This window comes from Triplophysa dalaica, chromosome 11 (genome assembly GCF_015846415.1).
Source record: "Triplophysa dalaica isolate WHDGS20190420 chromosome 11, ASM1584641v1, whole genome shotgun sequence".
In the NCBI taxonomy this organism is placed as follows: Eukaryota; Metazoa; Chordata; class Actinopteri; order Cypriniformes; family Nemacheilidae; genus Triplophysa; species Triplophysa dalaica.
Genome location: NC_079552.1, coordinates 13,695,002 through 13,720,565, shown reverse-complemented (window position 1 = coordinate 13,720,565; position 25,564 = coordinate 13,695,002). Strand labels below are relative to the sequence as shown.

Genomic DNA, 25,564 nt, shown 5'->3' with positions numbered 1-25,564 from the left:
GAACTTCTGCTGACTCCCACTAGGTGGCAGTGATGTTCTTTCTCTTTCCTTAAGCACTTATACAGTGTATATCTTTGGCTGCAGATTACCGTGCTGCTTTGGTAAATATCTATAAACAGCTTCTCTTTGTTCCAATCCAAATATTTACTTATTAAGATACATGCAAGATTTTACAGCTTATCAAAGGGTGTGCCAATAGGGTTTATCCCAAAGCCTTTGAAAGGTTTTGTAAATAACACGAGAAGTGCATTTGTACTTGAAAAGCAAGATAATGCAAGTTTTGCACTTGTGCTAAATCCTGATAAATCTACTAAAAATGTTTAAAAAGAAAATGGAGCGATGGATTCAAGTCATTGATCCATGAATATAATATTATGGTACAGTCTATACTACTGTCCATAACCGAGTATGTCTACTTTTGTAATAATCTGCATATTTTATCCTACATATAAAACAAATAAGCCATCTTGCAGAAATACACATATCCATTTAGATCAATTAAAAAACAATGAAAGAGTCAATGAAAGTGTTTGTTTACATTTATTCGCATAAATACCTATGTACACAATATCATGTTAACCACAACATCATGAAATAATGATTAAGGGCAGAAAAACAAAATCGAGCAGACAAACAATCACAGTATAACACAGAACCGATCCACATCTGTTTCGTATATAAAAAAAGTTTCAAGGAGGAATTGAAAAGAAAAGGTTGTCTAGTCATCTGCAGGCGTCGCTGATTCAAAACGCTGTTGCTTCAGTTTATCAGCATAGAACCTAAATGACTCCTGAAAAACAGAAAAATCAAAGTAAAGTCAAAGGTGGAACCAGCAAATATTTCCCCCAAAATAAATTATACACAGTGTGTGTCTGAATCAGTGGATGTTGTGTGCGGTTACACTTTTCCTGCCCTCTGGGGCAAACCATTACCGACCACGCTTTTGCAAACAATCCCACATTCGCGTTTCATCTTACAAAGCAGATTAACTCACAAATAACACATTTCCTCCCTCAAGTCGGCCTAATGAATCGCCGCATGTGCCTGTAAACAGCGCAGCCTGCTCTGTTTTTGGAAGGTGAGTGCTGTTAGAAGATTACCGTTTCGCCAACAATGTATGTTTCATTATTAATGGGGTAATTAAAGTCGATAAATAGCAGCTGGTGTGAACGAGAAGCGAGGCCAGATGTGAACGGCACCTCAAATCTCCTTATCGTCTCCCTCCGGAGACTCTGTACAGCAGTATTAGCGTCAGCGGAGGAACGGAAGGAAAGAGGTGAGTGGTATTGAATGGAACGGGATGGAGTGCTACCTGAGATTGCTTTGTGAACACTTAAAAGGTGCGCTGAGAGCTTAGCCGCTAGTGGGGGAGGGGGTGGAAAGACGGCTGGCGGTCTCCTCTAACTTCGGTCAAAAACACGAGAGTATGGTTCTGACAGGCAGGAAATATAACACGAGTGTGATGTGCCTCTTACGGTACTGCGAAAGGTTTTTCAGCTGAAGAAGGAAAAAACGTGGTGAAAGTCGAGATGGACTGTGAGGTCAAAAAATGAAATAAGAGCTTGACAATCGCTCCTTATTGTACATGACTCTTTGTCCTCTGTGGAACACTAATGAAGATATTTTGATAAAAGTCTCTGTGGCTTTGCGTCCATGCAATAGAAGTCAATGGGGTCCAATGTTATTCGGTTACCAACGTCATTTAAAATGTCTTATTTTGAGTTCTGCTGAAATAAGAAAGTAATCATAGAATGACAAAAGCGTACAAAATTGAAAGAATTTGTTTTTTAGGTGAACTGTCCCTTTGAGAATGTGTTGGTTTTTATAATCTAGTGTTGATAATGTGATGTGCTGTTTACCGAAGGCTCCTGGAAGGGAACGGGTTCTCCAGCTTCTCTGTACAGTAAAGCCAGTCTCTTAAGGGTTAATTCATCGGCTTTTATCCCCTCAGCCTGCATCTGCTCATACGCAGCCTTCGCCGACTTCAGGTCCTTATCCAAACCTGGTGAGAGTGATGAAGAAAGCCACCACTGTTAAACATGTAACATTTCATTCCGCACTCTTCCTGACCAGGTGACACACGCTTCATGAAATAGTGATGCCGTGGAGTTCTCTAAGTACTGAAACGTGTCAAAGTTCTCACGGTAGGCTGGATAAAGCAGTGCCTCATTAGAGAACATGTGTTTTTATTAGCAAACGCGTCTCCAGTGTGTCCATAAATGCGCCCTGCACGTTGCATTTTTAATTTGCAAGCTATTAACTGACAAGATGGGCAGCGGCAAACCAGGCGGGTGAGATGAGAAGCGTCTTAATGCTATTGTCCAGCAGATGAAGCGTGCAGCTTTTAATGCTGATCTCGCTGAAATGAAACTGTATTAAAACAAAAGAAGCTCTAGATTCAGTACAAGGCAAACATACTTCAGACAGAAGTTTTGAAAGTTCGCCCTAAAGCCACGATCACATTTTCAGTATCCAAGCATTTTTATTTTATTCATTATTGATTCTGACGTGCATAGTTTTTGTGGCTTATAAGGCTGTATTGAACAAAATGGTTTGTGCGATACTATAACTTTTATTATTTCCTCCATTTACATTTACATTTAAATTGACAAAAAAAACCTAAGTCACACTTAGACGTACTGATCATCTATTGGTCACACATCTTAATACAAATGTCCAGATTAGAGCAATTGGAAGAGGCCATCTTTTGTCCACACGAGGTCTTGTTTCTGGTCTGCCACATTCACATGCATATACAACCACAAGAGTTTATCTCTCCTCATGTACTCAAGCAGTCATAGTCATCCCTAATGCAAATTAAGGTCTTACCATAGCACTTCACCAGATATGAATAGAGGTTTTCTTTTTCTGTGAAGTCAGGAATCAACTCTGACAGAGTGTTGATCTTAGCAGCCTGCACACAATGAAAACAGCATCACTTAATTAACAGTATCATTTTATTTTTTTGACAACTGTGTCTTAAAGGGGTCGTGTGACACAACTAAAACGATGTAATGCACTTTTTTTTCACGCATCTCCTCTTTGTCCCGCCCCTATGAAACACATGGATTTTTTACAAAGCTCATCACTCAGAAAAGCGAGGTGTGCTATGATTGGCCAGTAAACCATTGAATAGTGATTGGTCGAATACCGCAAGCATGTGACGGAAATGTAACGCTTTTGACCATATTTGGAACATCAGGTTCCAAAGCAATTGTACTGACAGGTACGCCCACATTACTTGCTTACAAATTTGGGCGGTCAGAGTCAAATCATATCCCGAACTGACTTTGATTTGTGGGGGTGTGGTTACACGAGGCGTTTCAGGCAGGTCTGGGTGAGCATTCGCTTTCAGATAGAAAGCATCCTTTGTTTTCCGACACTTTTTGCAATTTTACGTTTCTAATACATGCATGGGCAACTTATAACACACCAGAAGAAACAGAAAAACACGTATTTGCGCCATATGACCCCTTTAATGTACAGGAAATTCGATATATATATTGGCCAATGATCAGATTTGATCGAGGGAAAAAAGAAAAGAATCACACTATAGGCCAATAGTTAAACAGCCGATGATCAGTGTCAATATATCATGTCAATCAAAAGAGGAACGAACAATGCAATGAATTTGTGCTCTGTATAAAGAAAATGTTAAGAAACATAACAGATATTACATGAGCAGATATTACACTCAACAATCGATATCGGTGGAGAAATTAAGTATTGGTGCATCTTTAACATTTACATAATCAAACACATGACCTCTGTTCTATTTGAGCTAAAGGAACACACAGGGACAGGAAACAGTGGGGAGATGCAGGAACAGGACAAAAAAAAACATTTCCAAAGTGCCAAGAGCACAATAAACTTTACCTGTCCTGGATGCTGAGATGCCCGTAGCATGTATGTGAACATGGCGTCCTTCTGTTCGGCAATGGCAGCACAGCGCTAAAGAGAGCACAGGAGACCTTAAAACTCTCGACTTGTACATTTAAACCACATCACAAATGCCGAAAGCGTGTGTTTGCATTGACTCTTTGCCCTTGAGCAAAACATGACCCTGAAATAAAAACAATTCCTTTCATTTTGTATATCTGCACAGCAGGTGGTTAAAAAATGGCAGAGTGGAGCGTATGTAGGAGTGTGTGTGTGTGTCTGTACATAGTATGTTTTTAAATGTATCCATCTTCCATTACATCCTTCAGCACTCAGCGCAGTGCTCTATAGTTGAGGGTTAATTATACAGCTAATAATGGAGTCAGGCAACCAACCACTTATTTCTTTATGAAAATTAAAATGTACAGTGTCCGCCCAATTTAAAGTATAATTATCTACACTTAGCCATATAAAGGATGTGAATGGAATCCGCATGCTGCTGAGCTTTCAAGCACCGGTGTGCAATTTGAAGTCTTTGATCAGGAATGTGTGGAAGATGTGCTGCAGGTAAATAAAGGAGCAGAGGATTCTGGGAAGAGAAACTTTACAACACAGAAATTCTGTGCTAGTATGTGTAACAACCTGAAGCAGCTTTATTTAAAGCACTAAGGACACTTTAAAAACATTTGGGACATCTTTTAAACAAGCATGACGCATGAATAAATGTGTCTTTGGACATGAGAGACACTGTTCCAGGTTCAACACAAGTTTAAGGGACAGTTCACATAAAAAATTCTGTCATCATTACTCACATGCATTTCATTTCAAACCTGTAAGACTTTCTTTCTTTTGTGGAACACAAAGAAGATATTTTGAAGAATGTCAGTAACCAGTCAACTTTGGCACCCCTTAACTACCATTGTATTGACACCAAACCACACAGACATTTCTCAAAATATCCTCTTTAGTGTCGCACAGAATAAAGAATCATATACAGATTTTGAACAAAATGAAGGTAAATGCTGATTTGTTTCTTTACTTTTGGGTGAACTATTACAAAGCTCCATCAACACTATCATTGGAGCAGTTTGTATACCACAAAATAAGTACTAAATGTCTCTGACATAAAAATACCAAAAAAATTACGCAACAAAAGATAAAAAAGTTAAATATTCCCCCTATAAAATAGACTTGCATGAAATTGAGTTGTCAAAGGAGCTTAACTTGAACTGAACTCCAAACGTTTCTTGATCTCTTATAACTCTTTCACTGCCATTGACGAGTTATCTCGGCATTTAAAAAAAAACGCTTCCCCGCCAAAGACGAGTTTTTACGGCAATCAGTGTTTGTACTGTTGTACAGCAGGTGGCGCTATTACACACCACTGGGAAAAAGTACAGAATCCATGAACCTAGAACGTATATGTTTTAGCGTTTTTTTATGATTGTTCTGAGTTTAATCTGGGCGCAATCTTTAAAAAAAAACGTTAATTATCTCAGCTGTTTAATCAAAATGATGCATTTTTGAAGAAACTCACCCACATCTACGGAGTGATAAAAAATGAACAAATGAAGATAGAAGAATACGGACTCTTTTCTTTCATTTGACATATTTTTTGTCCATATATTCTTTACAGAAAATGTACTGTGAGCCATTAAAGTTGGGTGAAAATGTAAAAAAATGCTGGTGTAGGCTGGCGGCGAATGAGATAACACGCGTTCCAATTTTCAAGCATTGTGTTGATTGCAAAAACAACTTCAGAACATGAATGTTCAGTGTTTTAGCTTCCAAATGATGCATAGTTTTTTATAGTTGATTGAATATAAATGTTAAAACAAAAGTAATAATAACCCAGACGTGCTAAAAAAGGCCCCTCCGATCCTGGGCCCTGTTCATGTTGTTTAAAATGTCTGCCTCTGTTATAAGGGACAACATCTGCCCATCTTTCTGAGATGAGATGTGGTGTGTATTGGTGTGTTGCGTTTGGAAACTGGTTCTGCCCTGTGCTTTCTTTGGGTTCAGCAGCAATGAGGTCACATTACAAGCCAATCGGAAAGGATGTGTGCCCGCCATCTGCCGAATTAAGAGCCGAGGGGCCTGGGAGGCTTTTAACAGGCGACTGTATTAAAACGCACCAATTCTGTGTTGGAAGTGCTGGGCTTTCATTCAGAGATCCCCTTTATCATTTTGATTCTCAAGCAGGGTTTAAATTGACAAATGCAAGCGAACTTCGCGGATTCAAAACCTTTCTTTAAAATCCTCGTTTGATATTAAACATGCCATCTCAGGAACCTCCCCGGTGTGCTGTTTTCTCCACACCTCAAAGGATTTTGGATTAAGCGGCGTGGCCATTTGTTCCTCAGCTCACTTAAGTGCTTTTCGGAGTAGATAGGGTTCACTTGTTCATGACTATCCAAACATGCAGAATGACTAAATGATTAAAATATGAGACAGCGAAAGGGCAGAAGAGCAAAGATCACTTGATAGGAAACCCACAGGAAAAGGTCCAGCCAGTAACATTCCAACCTCAAATTAGGTTCTGGAAGGTCACCGAGAACTTTTAGTGTTGCATATTTCAGTTCATGACTAAAGTACGGTACCTGCACGAGAAACTTTGCCTCCTCTGACCTTCCCGTGTCCAAGTACATGAGGAAGAGATCGGTTGCAGCTCTGTAGGAGGCAAAGTGATTGCAGAGCCTCTCGGCCATGGCACTCACTATACGCAAAAAGACATAAGTCAGAAATTCAGATGCTCATACGATCATTACCATAATGTTTCTCTCATCCAGAAACATTAAAGGAATGTTTTAAGTAACTTACAGCAAATACACAGAGTGAATTAAAGCAATATGTATGAGGTGGAGTATGAGTTTTACATTTATCCAGCGCAGCTTCATTGTTGGCATCTAGAACTTTGCGGAAGACGAAGGAAATACTTGGATTCTGAACGTTTTCGGTGTTCTGGGTGTAAACGGACTCTAGTAACTCCACAGCACTGTCAATATCTCCACTGCAAGATGGAAAAACAATTCAGGTTAGAAATGACAAACACCCTCAAATTGACAAGCTAAACGAGAACCGAGCGGCCACATCTTCACCCCATTTCTCCTCCCCCCTCCATCCGCTGACCTTCATTTACACAACACTAAGTGCATGAAACTTTCATCATCCACATTAATATTCCTGGCACAGATTGTCATGCCCTGCCATTCCCAAAGTCCTGTTACAGCGTAGGACAGCGGAAGAGCAAAGCGTTCCTCACGGCTGGGTGGCCAGCTTCCCCAATCGCCCAGTTTTATTCTGTCAGCGTGAACTCTGACCCCCTGGCCGACCTAAACAACAGTGACACGTGTGCCGTGCGCGGCTGAGCCAAACTGACTGGTTAAGAGGTGAGACGGGGCTCCGGAACCCAAGCATCACATTAGTGCGGCCAATAGTGAATTATTCAGACTGCATAGTCGTAACCATCACTGTGCATTTGAGCCTTTAGTAATAACGCGAGAAAGGTTAGGAGGAAAGTCTTTGAAAACAAACGTTTGTGGACACCTATTTTAATTCTAGGTGAAAATACTAAAGGTTACATTCCATGGTATAAACGAAAAGACCGTTCATGATTATTTTATTCATGACTTTTTGTTTTCACCAAAAGAACCAATAGACGTTTTAAGGGGATCTAATCTCACACTGTCAGACAGCTTGCCGGTGGTCCTTTTGTTAAAAAGATTAGGGATGTAGTTCAGGGTTTCTCAGATTACAATTCAGCATTACTCAAGTGTTTACCATATTCAATCATGATCTCAACTTCTGTGTCAACTCCAGGTAGCAGGTGTGTAGTGACCATTTTTGTTTGGAGATGCATAAAAACTTTTCAGTTGTTTACTAATGTGCTTCCTGATTGAAAACTAAGAAGGACGTTGTTTGACACAATGTGAGACCGAGTGTAAAGCCGCAATTTATTTACGATACAACAGTTTCCTCCAGCACCTTATTTCTTTTAGTAAAATTTGTAAAATGCAACTTTCATGAAGTAAAATCACTTAAAGCCTTCGATTCGCTGAAAAAAATTGTTCCCAACCGACTGTGAACAGCAAAAGAATGTTTCGCTTACGTTGCTAAGAGTGCAGTGCAGTGTCACTCTGAATCATTGGTTGAACCCATAGATAAAAATAACTAGATGCCCCATTAGTAGTTTACATAGTGTGACATGTTTATATGCTATACGTAGGTCGTCCACCATATGCGAATAGTGCGAGCCGGTCTGTGTTGCCAAAATTGTGTTGAAATTGTGTTACTTTTTAGCTGTTGCTGGGGGTTGTTGTTTTTGCAGGTTAGGAGTGGAAGGATTTTGTTATTTAGATATTAAAATCTAAAATGATTTTAAGAAGTTTGGTTATTTGGACTTGGGACATTAGACTCATTCTTTCACAGAAATAGTGCACAGTGTCGTGGCATTCTAGAAGACTGTGATTGACATCATTGGACCGTTCCAAGACGGCAATAAAAGCCTACGTGTCTGGAGCGCTTTAACAAGGCATCTAGTTATATATGTCTATGATAGCTGTGCTTTGTCATGAATAAACCACAGCTATTGACCTTTTGAATAGCTGTGGACTAGGGATTGGAACAGTTTCATAATAAAATGATTAAATATTTCTCACTTTTTGATGTGAGATAAAGCTGTATTGTTGACAAACAACATGCTGGACAGCTTGATGGAGCCTATTGTTTTAACCAGAGCTTCCATCTCCTGGATACCCTGTGTGTTTCCCTCGTTGCCGAGTCCCTGGACCAGACGAGTGATAGCCAACTGACTGGGCACCTGATCAGCCTGTAACATTCCCTGAAAAATCGCTAAAGCATCTGTGTACAGGAAAGAGAGATAATGGTCAACAGCATACATCAATAACTGAACTGAGCAAAGACATGACTTCAGTTCATCTGGACTGACTCACCTTTCATCTGGGATCTCTTGACATGAGTGACGATGAGGAGGTTGTTGGCCATGTCACTTAATTTAAATTCAGCGATACGATTGGTGGCACTAAAATAAAAAAAACAGCTGTGTTGGTTAAACTGTACTCTGTAAGACCTTAAAGTGTGAGGTATTAAAACCAAATGAACAATTCAGGTTGTTGTTGTAGAGGCATGTTCACGCCAACTCAAAATTGTACACTTGTGTAACAAATCAAGCTTCGCTCTCCTCTGCCCTCTTGCTTAACTGTAGACTTCCCTTTCTCATCCCTCCGTCACTTAAACCTTAATCAAAGTCTTTCACTTGCCGGATTAATCTAGCCGCCCAATTGAGCATCAGCCGTCCTCCTTATCGCCACGGCGACCAGCCAACAGCCTCTTTCGCTGCAGAATGGTCCAGCAACCAGAGCAGCAGTCGCTCTTATCAATCCTAAGAAAATCCTCATGTCCTTCTCTTGACTTTCATCTGGCCCTCTTAACGCAGGACAGTCACATCTCTCTTCTGCCCTGATTCCCAATCCCTTTAATCTCTTTAAAGCACCCCACTGCCCATACATCTTCCCGCAGACCACCGCACACATCACATTGCAATATAAAATCATAAATATACTGCTTTAATTATAATTCAAATTTAAGGAGCGTATGAGTGTTTCCTGCACCATTCCTGCTCAGGAATACCTCCTTAGGAGATACACCATGTGCAGGAACTACAGTAGTAACCTATAAATAGGTGTTTTAAACACCCACCACAGTGGCATGAAAGCGGGGATGTTTATGAACGCCTCCTGATGGCATACACAAGATTATAGGGGTGATGATTTCCTTCACGAGGACACATCATCAGGCATATAATGCAACTCCGTTAAACCCTTGGAGCTTTATAGATAAATCTCTAAATAAAAGTCATCGGAGACATCACAACACTAATACAACACAAAGATCTATTACTAATGGACAAAGGACTATCATTTCTCCATCTTGTCCAGCTCTTCTGAGATTATCTTTAAGGCCTTAAACTGAAAGACTGCTTGCTTTGGATGAACATGTGCACAGTCGCAAAGAGCTTACTAGCATTTGTTTAAATTCTGTAAGGTTGTCCGATTCTGCAAAGGACTCGTGACCTTAAAACCCTTTATGCTGTCATTTGCAATTTAAAAATATATATATTATGCAAATGTACAAATAACAGACAGTACATGTACTCACATGTTTTTGACAGAAATTGCATCCTCAATGTTTCCAGAGGCCAGAAGTGCTTTGATGAGAGCGTCGTATGGAGAAGCCCCGAGGACCATGCCCCTGCTATCCGCCTCCTTCAGAATACTATAGGCCTCTAAACATAGCAGAGCAGAGGGTTAAAGACTACACATTATCCACCATTGACCACAACAAAAAACTCTATCGATGATTTCATGAAAGACTCTCAAGAAAATGAATTTAAAATACATGCGTAAGCACTTAAAAATCTAACCTTGAACTTTTCCTCTCTTACAGAGAGACAGAAGTTTGAGTCTGTAGTCGTCAGCAGTGGTTTCTTTAGTGGAAAAGGTGGTGGCTTTCTTGCGAGCCACGGGGCTGGATTTGACCTCTTGCTCCACGAGCATCTCAGGCTGACCTTTGACCTCTTCAAACCACAACTACACATGAAAAAGACAGGTCAGTACCATGTCTGCTGGCATGTACATAATAATAATTTCAAAAGAAATGACACTTAAGGCTGTTCTCAGATGTTACTATTTTGAAACCACTTTTAAAGAAAACAATTTAATTTGTCTAGTTCAAAAAGTACTTATGCTGTTCATTTCAAATAATCACTTTTTGGCTTGATATTATGCTATCCAATGCCATGAAATTCATTAGCATTCATTTAATGTACTTTAGGTGTCCAAATACTTTCAGGGCTACTCAGCGTGTCTGCTTTTCTGCATATTTCTGGCTAAGGAGATAACTCATCACAATATTTGTAAGAAGCATAACTTGTGTTATGTTGGAACAATTACAGATTTATTGGTACAAAAGATGCAATGTGTCCTGCTTCTACCATCCATCCCAAGTATCATTATTTAATTTGCTGTGGTGGGTTGTCCAACTCTAAAGGGACAGTTCACACAAAAATGAAAATTATGTCATTTTCTCACACTCAAGTTGTTTCAATTCTGTATACATTTATTTGTTCTGTTGAACACAAAAGAAGATATTTTGAAGAATGTAGGGAAGCAATTCTGTGGCACTTTTAAAATCCATTGTAATTTTACCTACTATAGTAGTCAATGGGGGCAAAGAACTGTTTGGTTAAAAGCATTCTTGCTAATATCTTTCTCAGTGTTCATCAGAACAAAGAAATGTATACAGATTTGGAACAACTCAAGGGTGAGTAAATGTTGAAAGAATTCTCATTTTTGGGTGAACTGTCCCTTTAATGCTGCTTAACGCAACCTAATGTGTAACCTCTAATTTTGTGCTTTAATTTAAGACCTGACCAGCTATATAAGTTGATCTCCTATGACGTAAGGAGATAAAGGAGATGCCTCTCCCATTTTCACAACTCTTTGCATTCATTTAAGATTTTATTTAACACGTTGAAGCCTGTGCTTACGAAAATGCTAGACAAAATTTCTGGCATAATCTTGTGTAGTTTTGTTCATGTCTGTCTGACAGATATTCACTGACGCATCCTTCAGCCCGTGACTGTATGTCGCATTGTGCTGCGTCAAAGCATCCGTCTCAAACTGTGCTTAAGTGGTTTAAAAGGCTTTACATGAATAAGAGTGTTATCATTTCATGTAAAGCTAGACACAGGATGCCAAAATAAACGGATGCTACGTTAATTGCGTAAAATAATTTTTACGTGTTAACGCATGCGATACATATTTTCCATATTAACGTGTTAAAAATATTTAACACAATTAAAGTTAACTTTGAAAGCCCTATATTTGACTAAGTACTTTGTAGGACATTTAAGACGTTGGCTCTTTTACCTCAGGCACCTCGAAGGGCACCTCCTGATTATTGCTTTTGAGGATATCAGCAAGCAAACGTAGAGTCCTCTCTCTGGGAATCAAATTCTCCTCTTGCATTTTAGTCCAGGCTGCTTCTGCCTTACGCCAGTCATTTGTTTCCTCTGGCGGAGAGAAAGAGAGAGAGAGAGAGAGAGAGAGAGACAGAGAGAGAAAGAGAGAGGGAAAGAGAGAGAGGGATCAGTACTCCGTTGTTACACTGCTTTCAACCTCAGCTCCTAACACACAAGACTTACTGCACAGACGGAACAAGTAATGGTACATATCATCTCTGTCACACTCGAACAGCTTGACAGTCATATCCACCATGTTCTCAAGAGGCTCCATCTGAGGAAAGATAGATTTAAACGGTGATATATAGTCGAGAGATATATTGATCGAGAGAGAGAAACAGAAAGAGGAGGAGAAACACACACACCTGTTGGGCGGCGATACATTTCTCTGCAAACCACTGCAGACGGGTTGATCGTGCCCTTAGACCAGGAGTCTGTAACATGGAGATTCAAATATTAAATCTCAACAAATTTAACAAAGCCAATACCAACATTTTCAAAGACATTTTCTCTGGTTCCCCAAATGAGATTCATCATACACACTCTTATCTCTCTATGACTCAAATACAAGATTATATTAATGCAGTTCTCTTTTCACTAAGAGAACATCATTCCAGTAGCCTCCAAAAAGATTTACATTCCTATCAGCCTCCAGGCAAAGTTAAAAATCCTCCCAGCCTTTCTCAAGCCTAATCTGTTTAGCACGAAATACGAAATAAAACCCCGAAGATTGTGTAGCTGTTCAATTTGTTCCATTCCAATAAATATAGGAGCTGCCCCTCGGCCTGATGGGTAAAGTCCCATGGGGCAAATCTTCCCTTAAGTAAATCTAGGATGATAAGCACCCCCTTCCCTCTAATCTTCCTTTATAGATGAACAATTCAACATGCACACTCTCACATCCATCTGCCCGAACAGACATACTATAATTGGCGAACCCCCCCAAAAAAACATCTGGGTTAGATTACATAGACAATCTGATGTCTACAAGACAAAAATAAATAATTTCATCATTTACTCAATTTCATGTAATTTATTATCTGTATGACTTTCTTCCGCAGAACACACAAGAAGATATTTAGAAAAATGTCGGCAAACCAAACAACACTTGACCCCATTGGCTTCTATTTTATGGACACAAAACACATCTCAAAATAGCTTTTTCTCTCTTCCACACAAAAGAAAAAAACTCATACAACTTTGCATTTGCCTCCTTCGCAGTTACTGTATAAAATCCCCCCCATGCATTCAGACCTTCAACCTATCAAAAAGCTGAAGATCTCACGTGCCATCACTCTCTCAAACACAGGTCACACACTCAGGAACACTTACACAGATTTTAATTACACCAAAACCTTAACCAGCGTTTCACTTAATTACCCACCATTATTAATAATCTGACAATTACAGACAGCACATTCACCTGACCAGCACTCCAACTCGCTGCACTTAAAGTTTCCCACCGCTACTCACATATCAGTGTTTTTAATTATCCAGCACTGGGTGGAAGAGAGGCCGCGTGGAAAACGCTCCACACGCTGAGAGGGGCTTTTGACCTCTCTGTCATTCATGAGGACGCTCAACGAGCCGCCATTAAACTGCAACTTTTAGAAAACTTTTAAAGTCACTGCAATGCTGTTATAGTAACTACCAGTTTTCATTCAAGATTCTGCCCGACACATAGATCATCCTATGAAGGCATTTGACGGTCTAAAAGCAGATTTAGTATTATTACATTTCTGAAAAATTTGTGCCACACTAAGAAAATTCCACATCAAGATGAAGAGGATTTGAAAAAGAATGCCAAACAGACAATTAGACTGGAAGCTTCTGAGATTGCTTCCGAGGTGACCCTTGAAAAGTTAAGGCTAACTTAATGCCAAAGGGTATGATCTGGTGTTTATTTAAATAAAATAGACTCGAAATGTATATCTGTTGACAATCTAAGTCTGGTCTAAAGAGGGGATATTTTCTTGGTTAAAAGCTCTTGACTGATGGATCCCTAACATCCAAGCCCTGGCTTATTTTTCATCCATAAAGACAATAATACGCAACAGAATCAGATGGAATGAAGCGTTATGTAAACTGATAAGTGTAGAGATACTAAAAACACGGCCAAAACTACAAACACACAAAGTGAAGCGACCTAAAAAACAGAGACACACACCAAAACTCTGTTTGATAAGCCAGCAGACCGATGCTTGTCCTAATGATGTGCTGTTCTCCCGTGCTGCCTTACTGAGGGAGTCGGGTGGTGTTGCATTAGAACGGTTGGCTAATTGAACATCTGAATGGCTTTGTCAGAGCTGTTTCACACTGAAAGAACAGACTCCTGAGACTTCATGCGCTCAAAGAACGAGAGAGAACACAGCCAAAAGAAATCCCCTGAAGATCTATCCCTGATGAAGCGCTCGAAAAACATCAAGCGTCTCAAAATCAGTTATGCAAGAGAATGTGGGAATGCAGCGCTCGGCCTCTCCAGACAATTAATACATCCACACACGCCTCTAAAATCTGCACTGTTTCTTTGTAGTTTGTACAGTAAAGCTTTTAAGACCAAAGACATGATAAGTTCTCTTTCCAATGAGAACCTGCTGAGAGAAAAGTTAGCACTTTCAGAACCTCCGGTCTCAGGACAGGGACGGGCAAGTAATCTATGCTTACTACTAGGGATGCACCGGCCGAAGTCAAAGCCGAATTTGATGTGAAACACTTGGCCAAAGGCCGAATAATACCGAACATGTATTTTTTGTTGCAATTTATTTAGCATATTCTATCACATAACATTTACATAATTAATCAGAATAAGCTTTTTACTTTTTTGTATTGCTTTTCAATTAAAAATAGTACCACAGCAATTCAATTTAAAATATTTATTTAAAACTGAACATTTTATCAGCAGTCAATCAGAAAACTAAAGCACAATATAAGTTACAAATAAATTACAAAATATTTGGTCATCTTTTAATGGCCCTTCTTGAATAGCCATAGGCCATAACTGTCGGCTAAAAGACTGTTACTGTATATTTATTAACTGTAAGTGCAACAAAGTGGATGAAGCCACAACAAATGAAAGATGATTCATAAATATATAAGCAACTTTTTCGTCTTTTTCAGACACTTTAAAGTGTTTCCACACAGCCGACATGTTTACTGCTCACGCGCCTCCAACTAAACGCTCACGCATCACAAACGTTATGTTGGCTGCGTCAAAGTTCGGTAAAAATTATTCGCCCATTTCACAAATTCGACTGAATACCGAACATTCCCTTTTTTGTCAAATTCGTCAGAATATTTTCAATGGCCGAACATTCAGTGCATCCCTACTTACTAGTACACATCCCAATAGAGAATCTATGTTGGTGTTGAATATTTAAGGTCACAGCAGTGGCAAGGAAAATATATTATAGGTTAAAGTTTACCATACTTCAATTCTAACCATTCTTCCTAACTCAGTCCGGTCAACCACATCTCTCACAACATTCAAAAAGCTATTAAATACCCATCTCTTCTGTGAATACTTGACAGAAAAAAAGAGAAAAAAACACACATCTCTCTAAACAGGTAGTGGTCTAGCTTTAGTTGACACTAGTAACTTTGTATTAGCACCTATTGTATTATTGCTCCTGTATGACATATCGCTTATTGCTCCCTAAACTCTTTGTAAATCGCTTTGGATAAAAGCGTCTGCTAAATGACTATATGTAAATGTTAACATCAGATTAATGGGGCATAGATGAGGAGAAGCTAGATAAAGTGAAATTGTCATCTATTAAACGTTTTAACTATCAAACCAAGTGTGTCAATTCTTACTTAAATTAACTGATTACATATACCAGTGATAAAAAGAATTGTTAGAATTGTAGCTAAAGGCTAAAATGACTGCAAAATAAAAGAAAATGATTCATGAATCTCAGTTCTGCACAGCTTACTTTCTTTGTTAACTTTTGTCATTGTGTTCTCTTTTCAAATAAGAGCGGTTTCATTATGCAAAAACATTGTAATGACTAGTATTGACAATAAAACCCAGTCCATTGATTCAACATCGCGACAAATATGAATCACAATTTTCAGTAAGCTGCCTTTCAAATCTGAGTGGTCTTTGCAGCAGCTTTCATTGTCTCTCACACTTTCATCCCATGAAAAATCGCTGTACCTTTTGTCTTGCATGAATGGCATTAGTTTGGCTTTGGAGTCGATCTAATTTAAATGTGGAAATATCAGTGTGGCAGCAATTAAGTCGGTTAAATAGCTGTGTGGTTTGAACACAATAACAGCAGTCCCACCTCAATGATTTTGCGCGCCTCCTTGTAGCGGCCCGTCTGAAGGAACGCAAAGTAAAGGTCATAGAGCATCATCATATCGCCTCGCTCTTGGCTCAAAAACTCCATCACTGTAAAACAAAGAGAGACAGATGAATATGAAGAATTTGTAAATGTGAAACATTTGCTTTTAATGGCATCTAGTTGGAGCCATTGAGCAGCCATCTGAACTCTGTGATTACTTCTGTGGGGACATTTGACTTAAGTTTTTGAGAAACCATGAAAACACACAGTGGTTTGCTTGCGAGAATTTGTAATCGAACATGCACCGCATCTCCTAAAGAGCTGGGGATCAACGGGGGGGTAAAGTGGCCCTCCACTATATAGGTCTCAACACTTCAAATGCACTCACCCACCCAACACACAAAACACTTAACCCTTCCAATGCCCTTCAAAAGACTGAGACTATTGAAACCACCATCATCCAGATTAACCTGACCTATGGACAGCACTCTTAAAAACTCAGAAAACACACTCTCGCAACACATGACAACACAAAAAGTCATGAGTAGCACAAGCAGTAAAATATAGGGGTGTAAAGATAAAACACACAAAAAAAGATGTGTATGTATGTATTGTGATTTCTTTAAGATATGACATCTGTTTAATCCTATTGGTTGAGATAACAACATCAATAACTTGAAGGCTCAACTACATATGTAAAGTTTTAAAATCTAGCTAAAAGCTGAAACAGGAAGTGCTTCCAGACCAGTGCTGTTTACATCATGCAAACTGGTAAATAAAGGGTTCTACATACAGTACATGTTACCCACCTTTCTGCAACAGCTCGGCATCTCCCTTTTCCACCAGCCCACAGATGAGGTCATGAATTTTGGGCATCTGATTGTACTGTTTATTGCACTCCACTGCAGCGTTGAACGCACCTGCATAGTCCCCGCTGCAGACAAATAGGATATCTTCATTTAAAACGGCACTGATCACTACTGCAAACCAATTTTACCATCTATTATTGCCCTGAAAGGTGAAGCGTGTCATTTCCTGCATCTCATGCCCCACCAAACAGAACCACAGATATAATGATCAGTTTTGAATTTGGCTTATATGGGTCAGTTAACCTCTGCAGATGTTGCAAATCATTCTACTGCCAGAAAACAATATTTTCCATTGATGGACAATTAAAAAGAGGCAAAAGAGCCATTGAAATAGATTGGTAGGTAAGGGATGGCTTTCTCCAAGTATTATGTATCTCCGCAAGTGGTTGATGACCTAAGGACAACATTTTATAAATAAAACCTAAACCCACACCAAACCCTGACCCTTACCATAAATTGACCACGTGATACTTAAGTGACCAGTGTGTCATCTTTTGGAGGATCTATTGACAGAAATGCAATATAATATACATAACTATGTCTTCAGAGGTGTAAAAAGACCTTACAGGCCGGAAGATTTATAGTTTTATTACCTATTACTATCTACATACACACGCAGAAAGGTGGGTCCCCTTACATGGAATTATTCTGTTTTCTACCGTAGCCCTAAAGGGACAAACTGCTCTACAGATCGTGTTTCGTAAATACATTATCTCCTTTGGCAAAGAAGTGAAAATATGATCACGTCATATTTCTGTGTCACCAACCATAGTGCTTCAAAAGGGAGGGGTAGAGTGAGCCGTTGGTTGCAATTCACAACCTCACCACTAGATGCTGCTAAATGTAATACACTGGACCTTTAGAGACATTTCACTTAAATACACAAAATGTGACGCATGCAAACTGGACACATACAAACGTCTTGAGATCCTCGCAACTTCCTGCGATTCACCTACAGCCCCAGCAGTCTCACCCCCGACTGGGCCTCTTGGCAGAATATGGCAACAAAATTAGATCTGCTCTCTACCCTCTCTCACACCTTCCATCCTCTCGATCTCCCTCTCTCAACCGCTTTCTAACAAAGAGCTCAGCGCTAGGCTGACAGAGGGCTGACAGAGGAATAAAGCAAAAGAAACAGACGAGAAAAACACCACTCCAATCACTCTATTGTGACTGCGGTGGCAGCCATCTAGTGATTGGGTAATTACCATGCCAATCACACAGAGGTCAAAGCAGATAGGGCACCAGCAGGAGGGGCGGGTGAGGAGGGAAAGCGAACCGGTTGGGTTTTAACAGGTGTAATTTCAGTAGTGTTTTCAAGCCCTGAGATTATACAGTTGGGCAGGGATATGTGCTTTAGAGAGGGGTGACCTTGGAAGCTGGGTTGAAGTGGGGCTTCAGCGGAGGGGGCTGCTGTGTTTAGGGGGGACGGACAAAAAAACAGGGTGATGATTGAGCCGGAACGTGACGCCGGCTCTTAGGCAATCGCACTTAATTGGAATGAAGAGCGACAATATTATTCATCAAGCGGGAGTCAAGAGCCAATTCTAACACACGCTGGATGATTGCGCAATGCACTTGAAATAGAGAGACAGAGAGAGAGAATTTGGACGGTGTTTGATTTGATTAAGGCCCATATAAAAATAGTGAGAGCCATCCATCATTTCGACACTTTCCTAGCAGTTTTGTTACAAATAACAGATTGTTCATCACAAGCCTCTTGAATAAAGCATTTATTCAGAAAATTAAGAAAAATGTATTTAAACAGTCAATGGGATATCAGTAGATTAGGGTCTTGAAAGAGTTTTTTGTGATAATGATAGGCTGGCTATTATCTTGTTTATTGCTAAACTACTAAGTAAATAACATACCTACTCTGAAAGTAGCAAGGAAAATCTGCTTGAAACCTCAACTACAGATTTCCAAAACTGACCAATCAATGAATAAAGCATTTCAGAAAGCTGTGTGATAAGAACTTTTAAAACGATCAGCGTTTGTGGTCTTTGACATAAATGGTTACTCAAGATGAATTTGAATTCCAATATTAGAAGATGTCTTTGGAAACAAAACAAAATAGCTGAACTATTCAATCCCAGAATGCCACTGATGAGACATTATAGACATTCCCCTCCTTATATCCCGAGTCCAATAACTACCATAAAACCAAAAGACTTCTTCACAATTCCCATCAATATGAGATGAGTCACCCACAACTGCAATTACCCCCTCCTTCAAAACCCAACCCTAAAACCCCTCCACCCTCATCTAACCAAGCCCCCCCCATCCCCAAAAAAAGAATTAACCATGTTGAAGGCTTCATAATTTCCTTGGATACAATTTAGCTGTCAGTGGCGCTCAGGCTTTACTTCTACATATTCCTCTTAATGTCACTAACTTTGCATGTCAAGCACTTTCCAGCCAATTAAGTTGAAGGAGAAGAAAAAAGCGTGTGCGAGTGCTTTGCGCGAGGAACCTGAAGGATTAGACAAGAAAGCTAATTTCACACACCCCTCTTATGAACCCCCTCTTCCTCTGACAGTCTCCCTACATCCATGTACTCCCATCTCTTTTGTTACGATGATTCTGAGATTGGCACCCATGTTATCACCCTTTCCACTTTAAAGAGAGAAAGACGGCCTTTTTATTTTTTCTCCGTGTACAGTAAAAAGTGTGCCAGGAAGATGTTACAACTTTTTATGGTTTATGACCTGTAAAATATAAAGCACGGGTACAAAAGTCTGAAACCACTGGCTTGTGTTTTATTAAATTGAATCAATTTTGAGTAAAAAGTGGATTTAAAACATTAGAAATTTTGGTTGTACTTTACGGGCATTGAGATGGCATAGACTCCACAAGGTTGTGAAAAACCTCAAAGTCCTGATGCAACTATAAAATTGTTGGAACTGTGGAAAACATCACGAATAATCAAAGTTTTGTAAGAAAAATACTGCAGTATTTTAAAGAAATCTTATGCTAGATTTAGCAACCCAGACTTTAACATCGCCCTTAAACCTTTTAGAATACAAGGCCCCCCACTGATTTCAACAATATTCAAGGGCCCCCCTTCAAACTCCCAAAGACTCAACATTTATATCCTATGACTGAAAGTGTTTATACAAAACAAAACTGGTCAAATAAAAATAAATATCTTAGTTTTTTGAATAAATTATTAAAATCGGAAGTCATCTTGTGCCCTCTTGTGGGCTCCGGCCCCCCGTTGAGAATTACTGCTTCAAACTCTCCTGTACATTGAGTAACAGAGCTTTAACGAAAACTAAAATGGACAATTTAAACTTCACCAAATCTTTCCAACGCACCCATTTCCCCCAACACATCTTGACCTGCCGACTGTGAGTGATGCAGTTTAGAGCGAGAAAAGGCGTCATTCCACCCGGCCGTCTGACAGCCTATCACATCCCCTCCCTCTAAAGAGTTCCAACGTCCCTCCCAGACGCCCTTCCACAAAAAAGTTCCACCAATTTGCTTTGTTAGGCTCGTTAGAGATGGAGGATAGGGATCGGGAGCGGCGGCTGCTGTTGTCGTGGAGATGGCCTGACGGGCTGTCAGAGTTAATCCCATAGAGAAGTGTTCATTAAGTCATTACGCTTGACACGCTGACGAGACACTGACACGCGACGCTTTGTCCTCTTTAGCGCACCACAGACCAAACCAGAGATAGAAATGAGCGAAGAGAGAGAGATGGCTGAGGGCAGGAGAGCCGTGAAAGATGATAAAAGAGAAGCTATAGGAAGTACTAGAATGAGATTATTAGAGATTAAATGACATATATTTTTATGAGATTATAACCTTAACAAACGGATTATCAGTAACTAGAGGAACAATATTAACAAGAACAGCATGATACATGTTGTCAGTCACATTTGCAATACACTTCTTCTATGAACCCGAACATTCAACATCCAATATAGAGACATTGTTTCTTGCACACAGCCCAAAATGCTCTTCTTTTTTTGATGCCACGTTGTGTTACTATTTGTTTGCACGTTCCTGTTTGTGTAAATATTTACAGTTTACTTCTATCATACTATACATACCGTAATCTTAATCCGTTTTATTTATATTTTTCTCCATGTTTGTATTTTATAATAATTGAACTGTCTTTGTGGCTGAACTGACCTACATTTCAATGCTAGTTGTATATTCTTTATACAACTGTGTATGTGAAAACCAACAATCTTGAATATTGAATCTAACGGAGTCCGTATCCAAACAGGCCTGACTGCTGTGAGCTCTGAGCCCCGCTTCCTCCTCTGGGACGTGCGGCTGCCAGTCACTGTGCGCGTGTGATGTAAAATGCTGCGGTTTATCAGAATCTCCACCGAGAGCTGCTCTGATCTCCCCATATCTACTCCTTAATGAACCCGAGCTAAATTGGAAACCTTATCGCGCACAAGGCAGCAATTAAAGCTCGCCCGTGCCGGTGTAGTTGTGCCACTCGAGTGACAGGAAAACAAACAGTCGCAGTGAGGCGCCCGGAAAGCCCGGTGTGTGTGTTGAATCTAACGCTATCGGCGAAGGTGTGCTGCCAACCTCAATATCCCACAGCGGGGAGGGGGAAAGGCACTTACACGGCGCACCGCATGGCCCAGACAAATCCAGCAATTAGCACGGGGTGCATAATTAACATGCAAATTAGTTGGTCTGCTTAAAAGCCGCTCTTACAAATAGACCTGAACGATGGGGGCAGGACAGAGGGGCCCAACTAGTGGAAGTTAATTCGTTTTTCCCCGGCCCCCATGCTGGATTTTAGCAATAAGGTAATGAAGGATTGTATGAATTGAACAGCGAGCCTGGGGAAGAGCAGAACTGTGGCCTTTATAGCCAATAATAAACTTTTAGAAAGTGACATGTGTGCCTTTAAACTGGACTGGATGGAGGTTTGAGTTGTAAAATTTAGAGCTCGTATTCACATTGGATTATGTTAAAAGTTCTCCAAGCAAGAGTCTCTAAACCAACACAAAAACGCTCTACTTTTATTGTCGATCAAAAGGTACTCTTTCTCTAGAGTACCAAGAAGATAGTGTGTATCGTCTGACCTCTCCAGATAGCATGTGATGAGGGGTGCACAGAGGTTATTGGATGGTTTAGCCAGGCCTAGGGAGAAGATGGTCTCCTGGAGGCGTCGGACAGTATTGGTATCTCCTTTCATGGCAGCGGTGTTCATCGCGAGAGAGAGCAGATTGATCGTGCCGTCCCTCAGCTGCACATCCTTCTCCTTCATCTCCTTCAACATGTCCACGGCCTCTACATGACAGCATCAGGGAAAAACATCAGTGAGGCTCACATTTTCTACTAGTGTACAATCTCTATGTGTAAGATTAAGATTTTCTAGGAATATATGAACAGCAGATTAAACAACAGAGGCCGTGCTTTTCAAAAATAAAATCCATTCAATGGGGCTATATTTTATTTTAATCAAAAATACAACGTAGTGAACGAAAATTAGGCACAATTGTGTTTTCGTCCATAGCAGATTCAGAACATTAATCAAAACAGTATTTGTGCATTTGGATCCATAGATGTACAAGAACATCCCCCCCAGTTTATAACAGAGAAAACAAGGAAAGACAGAAAACCTTGTCAATGGCAGGGAAGTATTGTATCATAGATGAAACAATGAAAGGTGAAAATGGTGCCGAATTTGACTGAATAATTGAAACACAAAAAACATGCCCAGAACCGCATGACACTAGCCAATATCAAAGGAAAGCCAGAGAGCAATAAAGAACCTACTAATTAAACATTGCCAGTTAAAAGACGAAAATACTAAACGTAAAAATGCTCCTTTATACAACAGTTTGATGAACAGTTAGCTTGAAGAAAGGTTGACTGTTTTACAGATTATATGTATATCTGTATGCTCAACTCTCCACAGTTGGCCGGTGCTAGACGAGAGCGTGCGAGAGAGAGCAAGAGAGGGGAAGAGGGGATAAAAGCCCCCTTAGATAATTTCATGTGGTGAAAACAAACCGCTATTAAAACAACATTTTACACCCAGCGGGGATGCAAATGCTGCCGTATAATGCCAATTCGCCGCTAATTACTACTTGCATTTCTAAACTAGACTACAATTATGGAAGCCCCCACAATAGTAGGCTTTTTTTCCACGGTTCCCTGCGAAAGCACGGCGGGAAATTATAGGTGTGCGGCGAGTGCCCGGCGTGAACTCGGCAGGCTCTGGTCGTGGATACGCCACCGCTCGTCTGCCGTAATGGAGGCTTTTTACTGGCCGATGCTCCCATCTGGCAGAGGGGCGAGGGTGCAACTCCACAGCTGCTCTGTCACCAAGCCAGATAATTAAGATGTGTTTACGCGCTGTTTAGAGGCAAGCTAATGGGCTGATACCGATAGGGCCTGTTTGCACTGGCGATACTAATCATCTAAAACCGAGAGAGAGCAAGGAAACCATAATCACAGCTGTGTGCATGTGAAAGACGGGTGTCTCAAATTCCTGTGAATTCCTACTTCAGAGGTGAGGTGCTCGACTTCTGCAGAACGGCTTAAATAATGATTGTTTTCAAACAGGTTTCTCACCCCAATCACCTGCCATTTTTCGATTTCTATTTTTTTTCTATTTTCAACAACATCAAAAATAACATGCCCTGCTCTCCTATCATGTTTTTGACAATAACAAAGACCTCAGGTATGAAGAGGAAACCCTATATAAATGGAAATATACCATGCAGGACGACCTACAGAAACACAGTTCACAGTAGTCTCCATACACGCACGCGTACAGAGACAGCCGGCATGTTTTAGCCCCGAAATTCCAATCTGTCACTTCATCACCCTGCAATTTTTGTCCTGTTGTTATGCAAATCCAGCTCGACGCTCCGTACTGTCAGAGAAAGTGATGAGCCAAAACGGAACACTGAAGCAGGGAACATGAGGTTCAGCAGGGTCATGCTGAGTTTTTAAGAGGCTGCTTTTGTACGATAAAGCTCCGTTTCGTTTATCTACTCAGTCACACTGATACGCCAGCACAGATCTCATCCTTTAGCGCTCGTTCTCTTTTCGAGGATTGTTTTATCAAGATCCCAGCAGTCAGCCCATTTAAATAGAGGCTTGTCATTTAAGAAGAGCTCTTGTCTAAAACGTGCCACATGTTTTGTGTTAACAGCTGGAAATGAATTGAAGCAATGGAGGTTAAGTGGATTGCCGGAGGGCGTCGTGACAACGATACTCACAAGGGATTGGAACAACCTCTTAATTCTTGGGCCATCACTCTAGGCGCTGAACCATGCATGTAGCCAAAGCATTGTTGTGGAGCAATGCAGTCTCAAAACTTTGTGATGATGCGTATAAATCTCTTTGTACTGAGAGAAAGATATTTGGAAGAACACTTCTAACCAATCAGCTCTTGACCACTATTGACTACCATATAGGAATAATCTCAATGTTAGTCAAAAGTGCCCCAGAACTGTTGGCTTTCATTTGTTCTTCAAAATATCTTCTTTGCTGTTCAACGGAGCAAAAAAATTATAAAGCAATTTTCCTACTATGGTGGTCAATGGTGACCAAGAACTGTTTGGTTGCAAGCATTCTTCCAAATATCTTTCTCAGTGTTCATCAGAACAAAGAAATGTATACAGATTTGGAACAACATGAGGGTGAGAAAATGATAATTGATGAACTGTCCCTTTAACTTCTATGCCAGCAACTAGGACACAATTCAAACACCAATATAAGGTGACGTTGTGAACTTCCCGAGATGACTTCAACGAACGGTTGTTGATGAACACGTCTTAAGTTTACAGATGAACGGACAAGACAGACTTCCCCATTTCCCAAATGAAGCCCCTCAAAGCACTCTGTAGTCATACAGAGCACGGTTCACACATGACTGGACCACGAATGGCAAACCGAACTGAACTTCATCCATATCACAAAGCCCAGCGAGGGCCGACAGCTCAAATTCCTCCGTTCTGACAGAACCACTAATCAAACCCAATCAGCCGCCGGTGAAAAATGGGTGCGAATGGACGGCTGGAGGCAGAGCATGCCGGTCCGCCGTCTGATACCACGCGCACTGATGTAAACAAATATCACACACCCCATTAGTCCTCCGACTCGTTCTGGGGCCTTCTGGGAACCCGTGAACCGGCAACACCGGTTACCGACTCCGTAACAAATATGAGGACGAGGGTGAACGAAAACAGAAGGAAAAGGGTTTCAAGAAAAAAGCGAACAAAAACAAGGCCATTAAAAGCCAGGGCGGCCGGTGCGCCACGGTGCCACGAGTCATGATCTTCAAGCTGGATCTGGTTGCTTCAACCATGTGGGCAGGCTGGGGCGCTGAGGTGTGTTAATGTGAATGACAAGCTCAGAGCGCACACCAGCGGGCTAATGGCCGCCGGCTCGCTCTGATGGACACACACACGCATACACACACTTCCCTCATCACGCGCTCTCGCCCGAATTCACATGCAAATGCGCGCGTGTGCGCGAGAAGCCCGAGCACTTTTGCC

General features: G+C 40.6%; 1 protein-coding gene across 1 annotated transcript in view; it reads right to left on the bottom strand.

The window, feature by feature from the left end:
* Nucleotides 1-521: 521 nt before the first annotated feature.
* Nucleotides 522-25,564, bottom strand: part of lrpprc (leucine-rich pentatricopeptide repeat containing) — a 38,859-nt gene continuing 13,816 nt past the window's right edge. Inside the window, exons 24-39 of the mRNA XM_056760787.1 lie at nt 22,133-22,340; nt 17,016-17,140; nt 16,207-16,313; nt 12,286-12,354; nt 12,104-12,194; nt 11,829-11,971; nt 10,322-10,487; nt 10,057-10,183; nt 8,832-8,920; nt 8,538-8,739; nt 6,756-6,889; nt 6,480-6,595; nt 3,877-3,951; nt 2,830-2,914; nt 1,860-2,002; nt 522-790 (exon numbers count right to left, since the gene is read on the bottom strand). Of these exons, the coding sequence (XP_056616765.1) occupies nt 719-790; nt 1,860-2,002; nt 2,830-2,914; nt 3,877-3,951; nt 6,480-6,595; nt 6,756-6,889; nt 8,538-8,739; nt 8,832-8,920; nt 10,057-10,183; nt 10,322-10,487; nt 11,829-11,971; nt 12,104-12,194; nt 12,286-12,354; nt 16,207-16,313; nt 17,016-17,140; nt 22,133-22,340 (1,952 nt within the window). The 3' untranslated portion in view covers nt 522-718. The remainder of the gene's footprint in view (nt 791-1,859; nt 2,003-2,829; nt 2,915-3,876; nt 3,952-6,479; nt 6,596-6,755; nt 6,890-8,537; nt 8,740-8,831; nt 8,921-10,056; nt 10,184-10,321; nt 10,488-11,828; nt 11,972-12,103; nt 12,195-12,285; nt 12,355-16,206; nt 16,314-17,015; nt 17,141-22,132; nt 22,341-25,564) is intronic.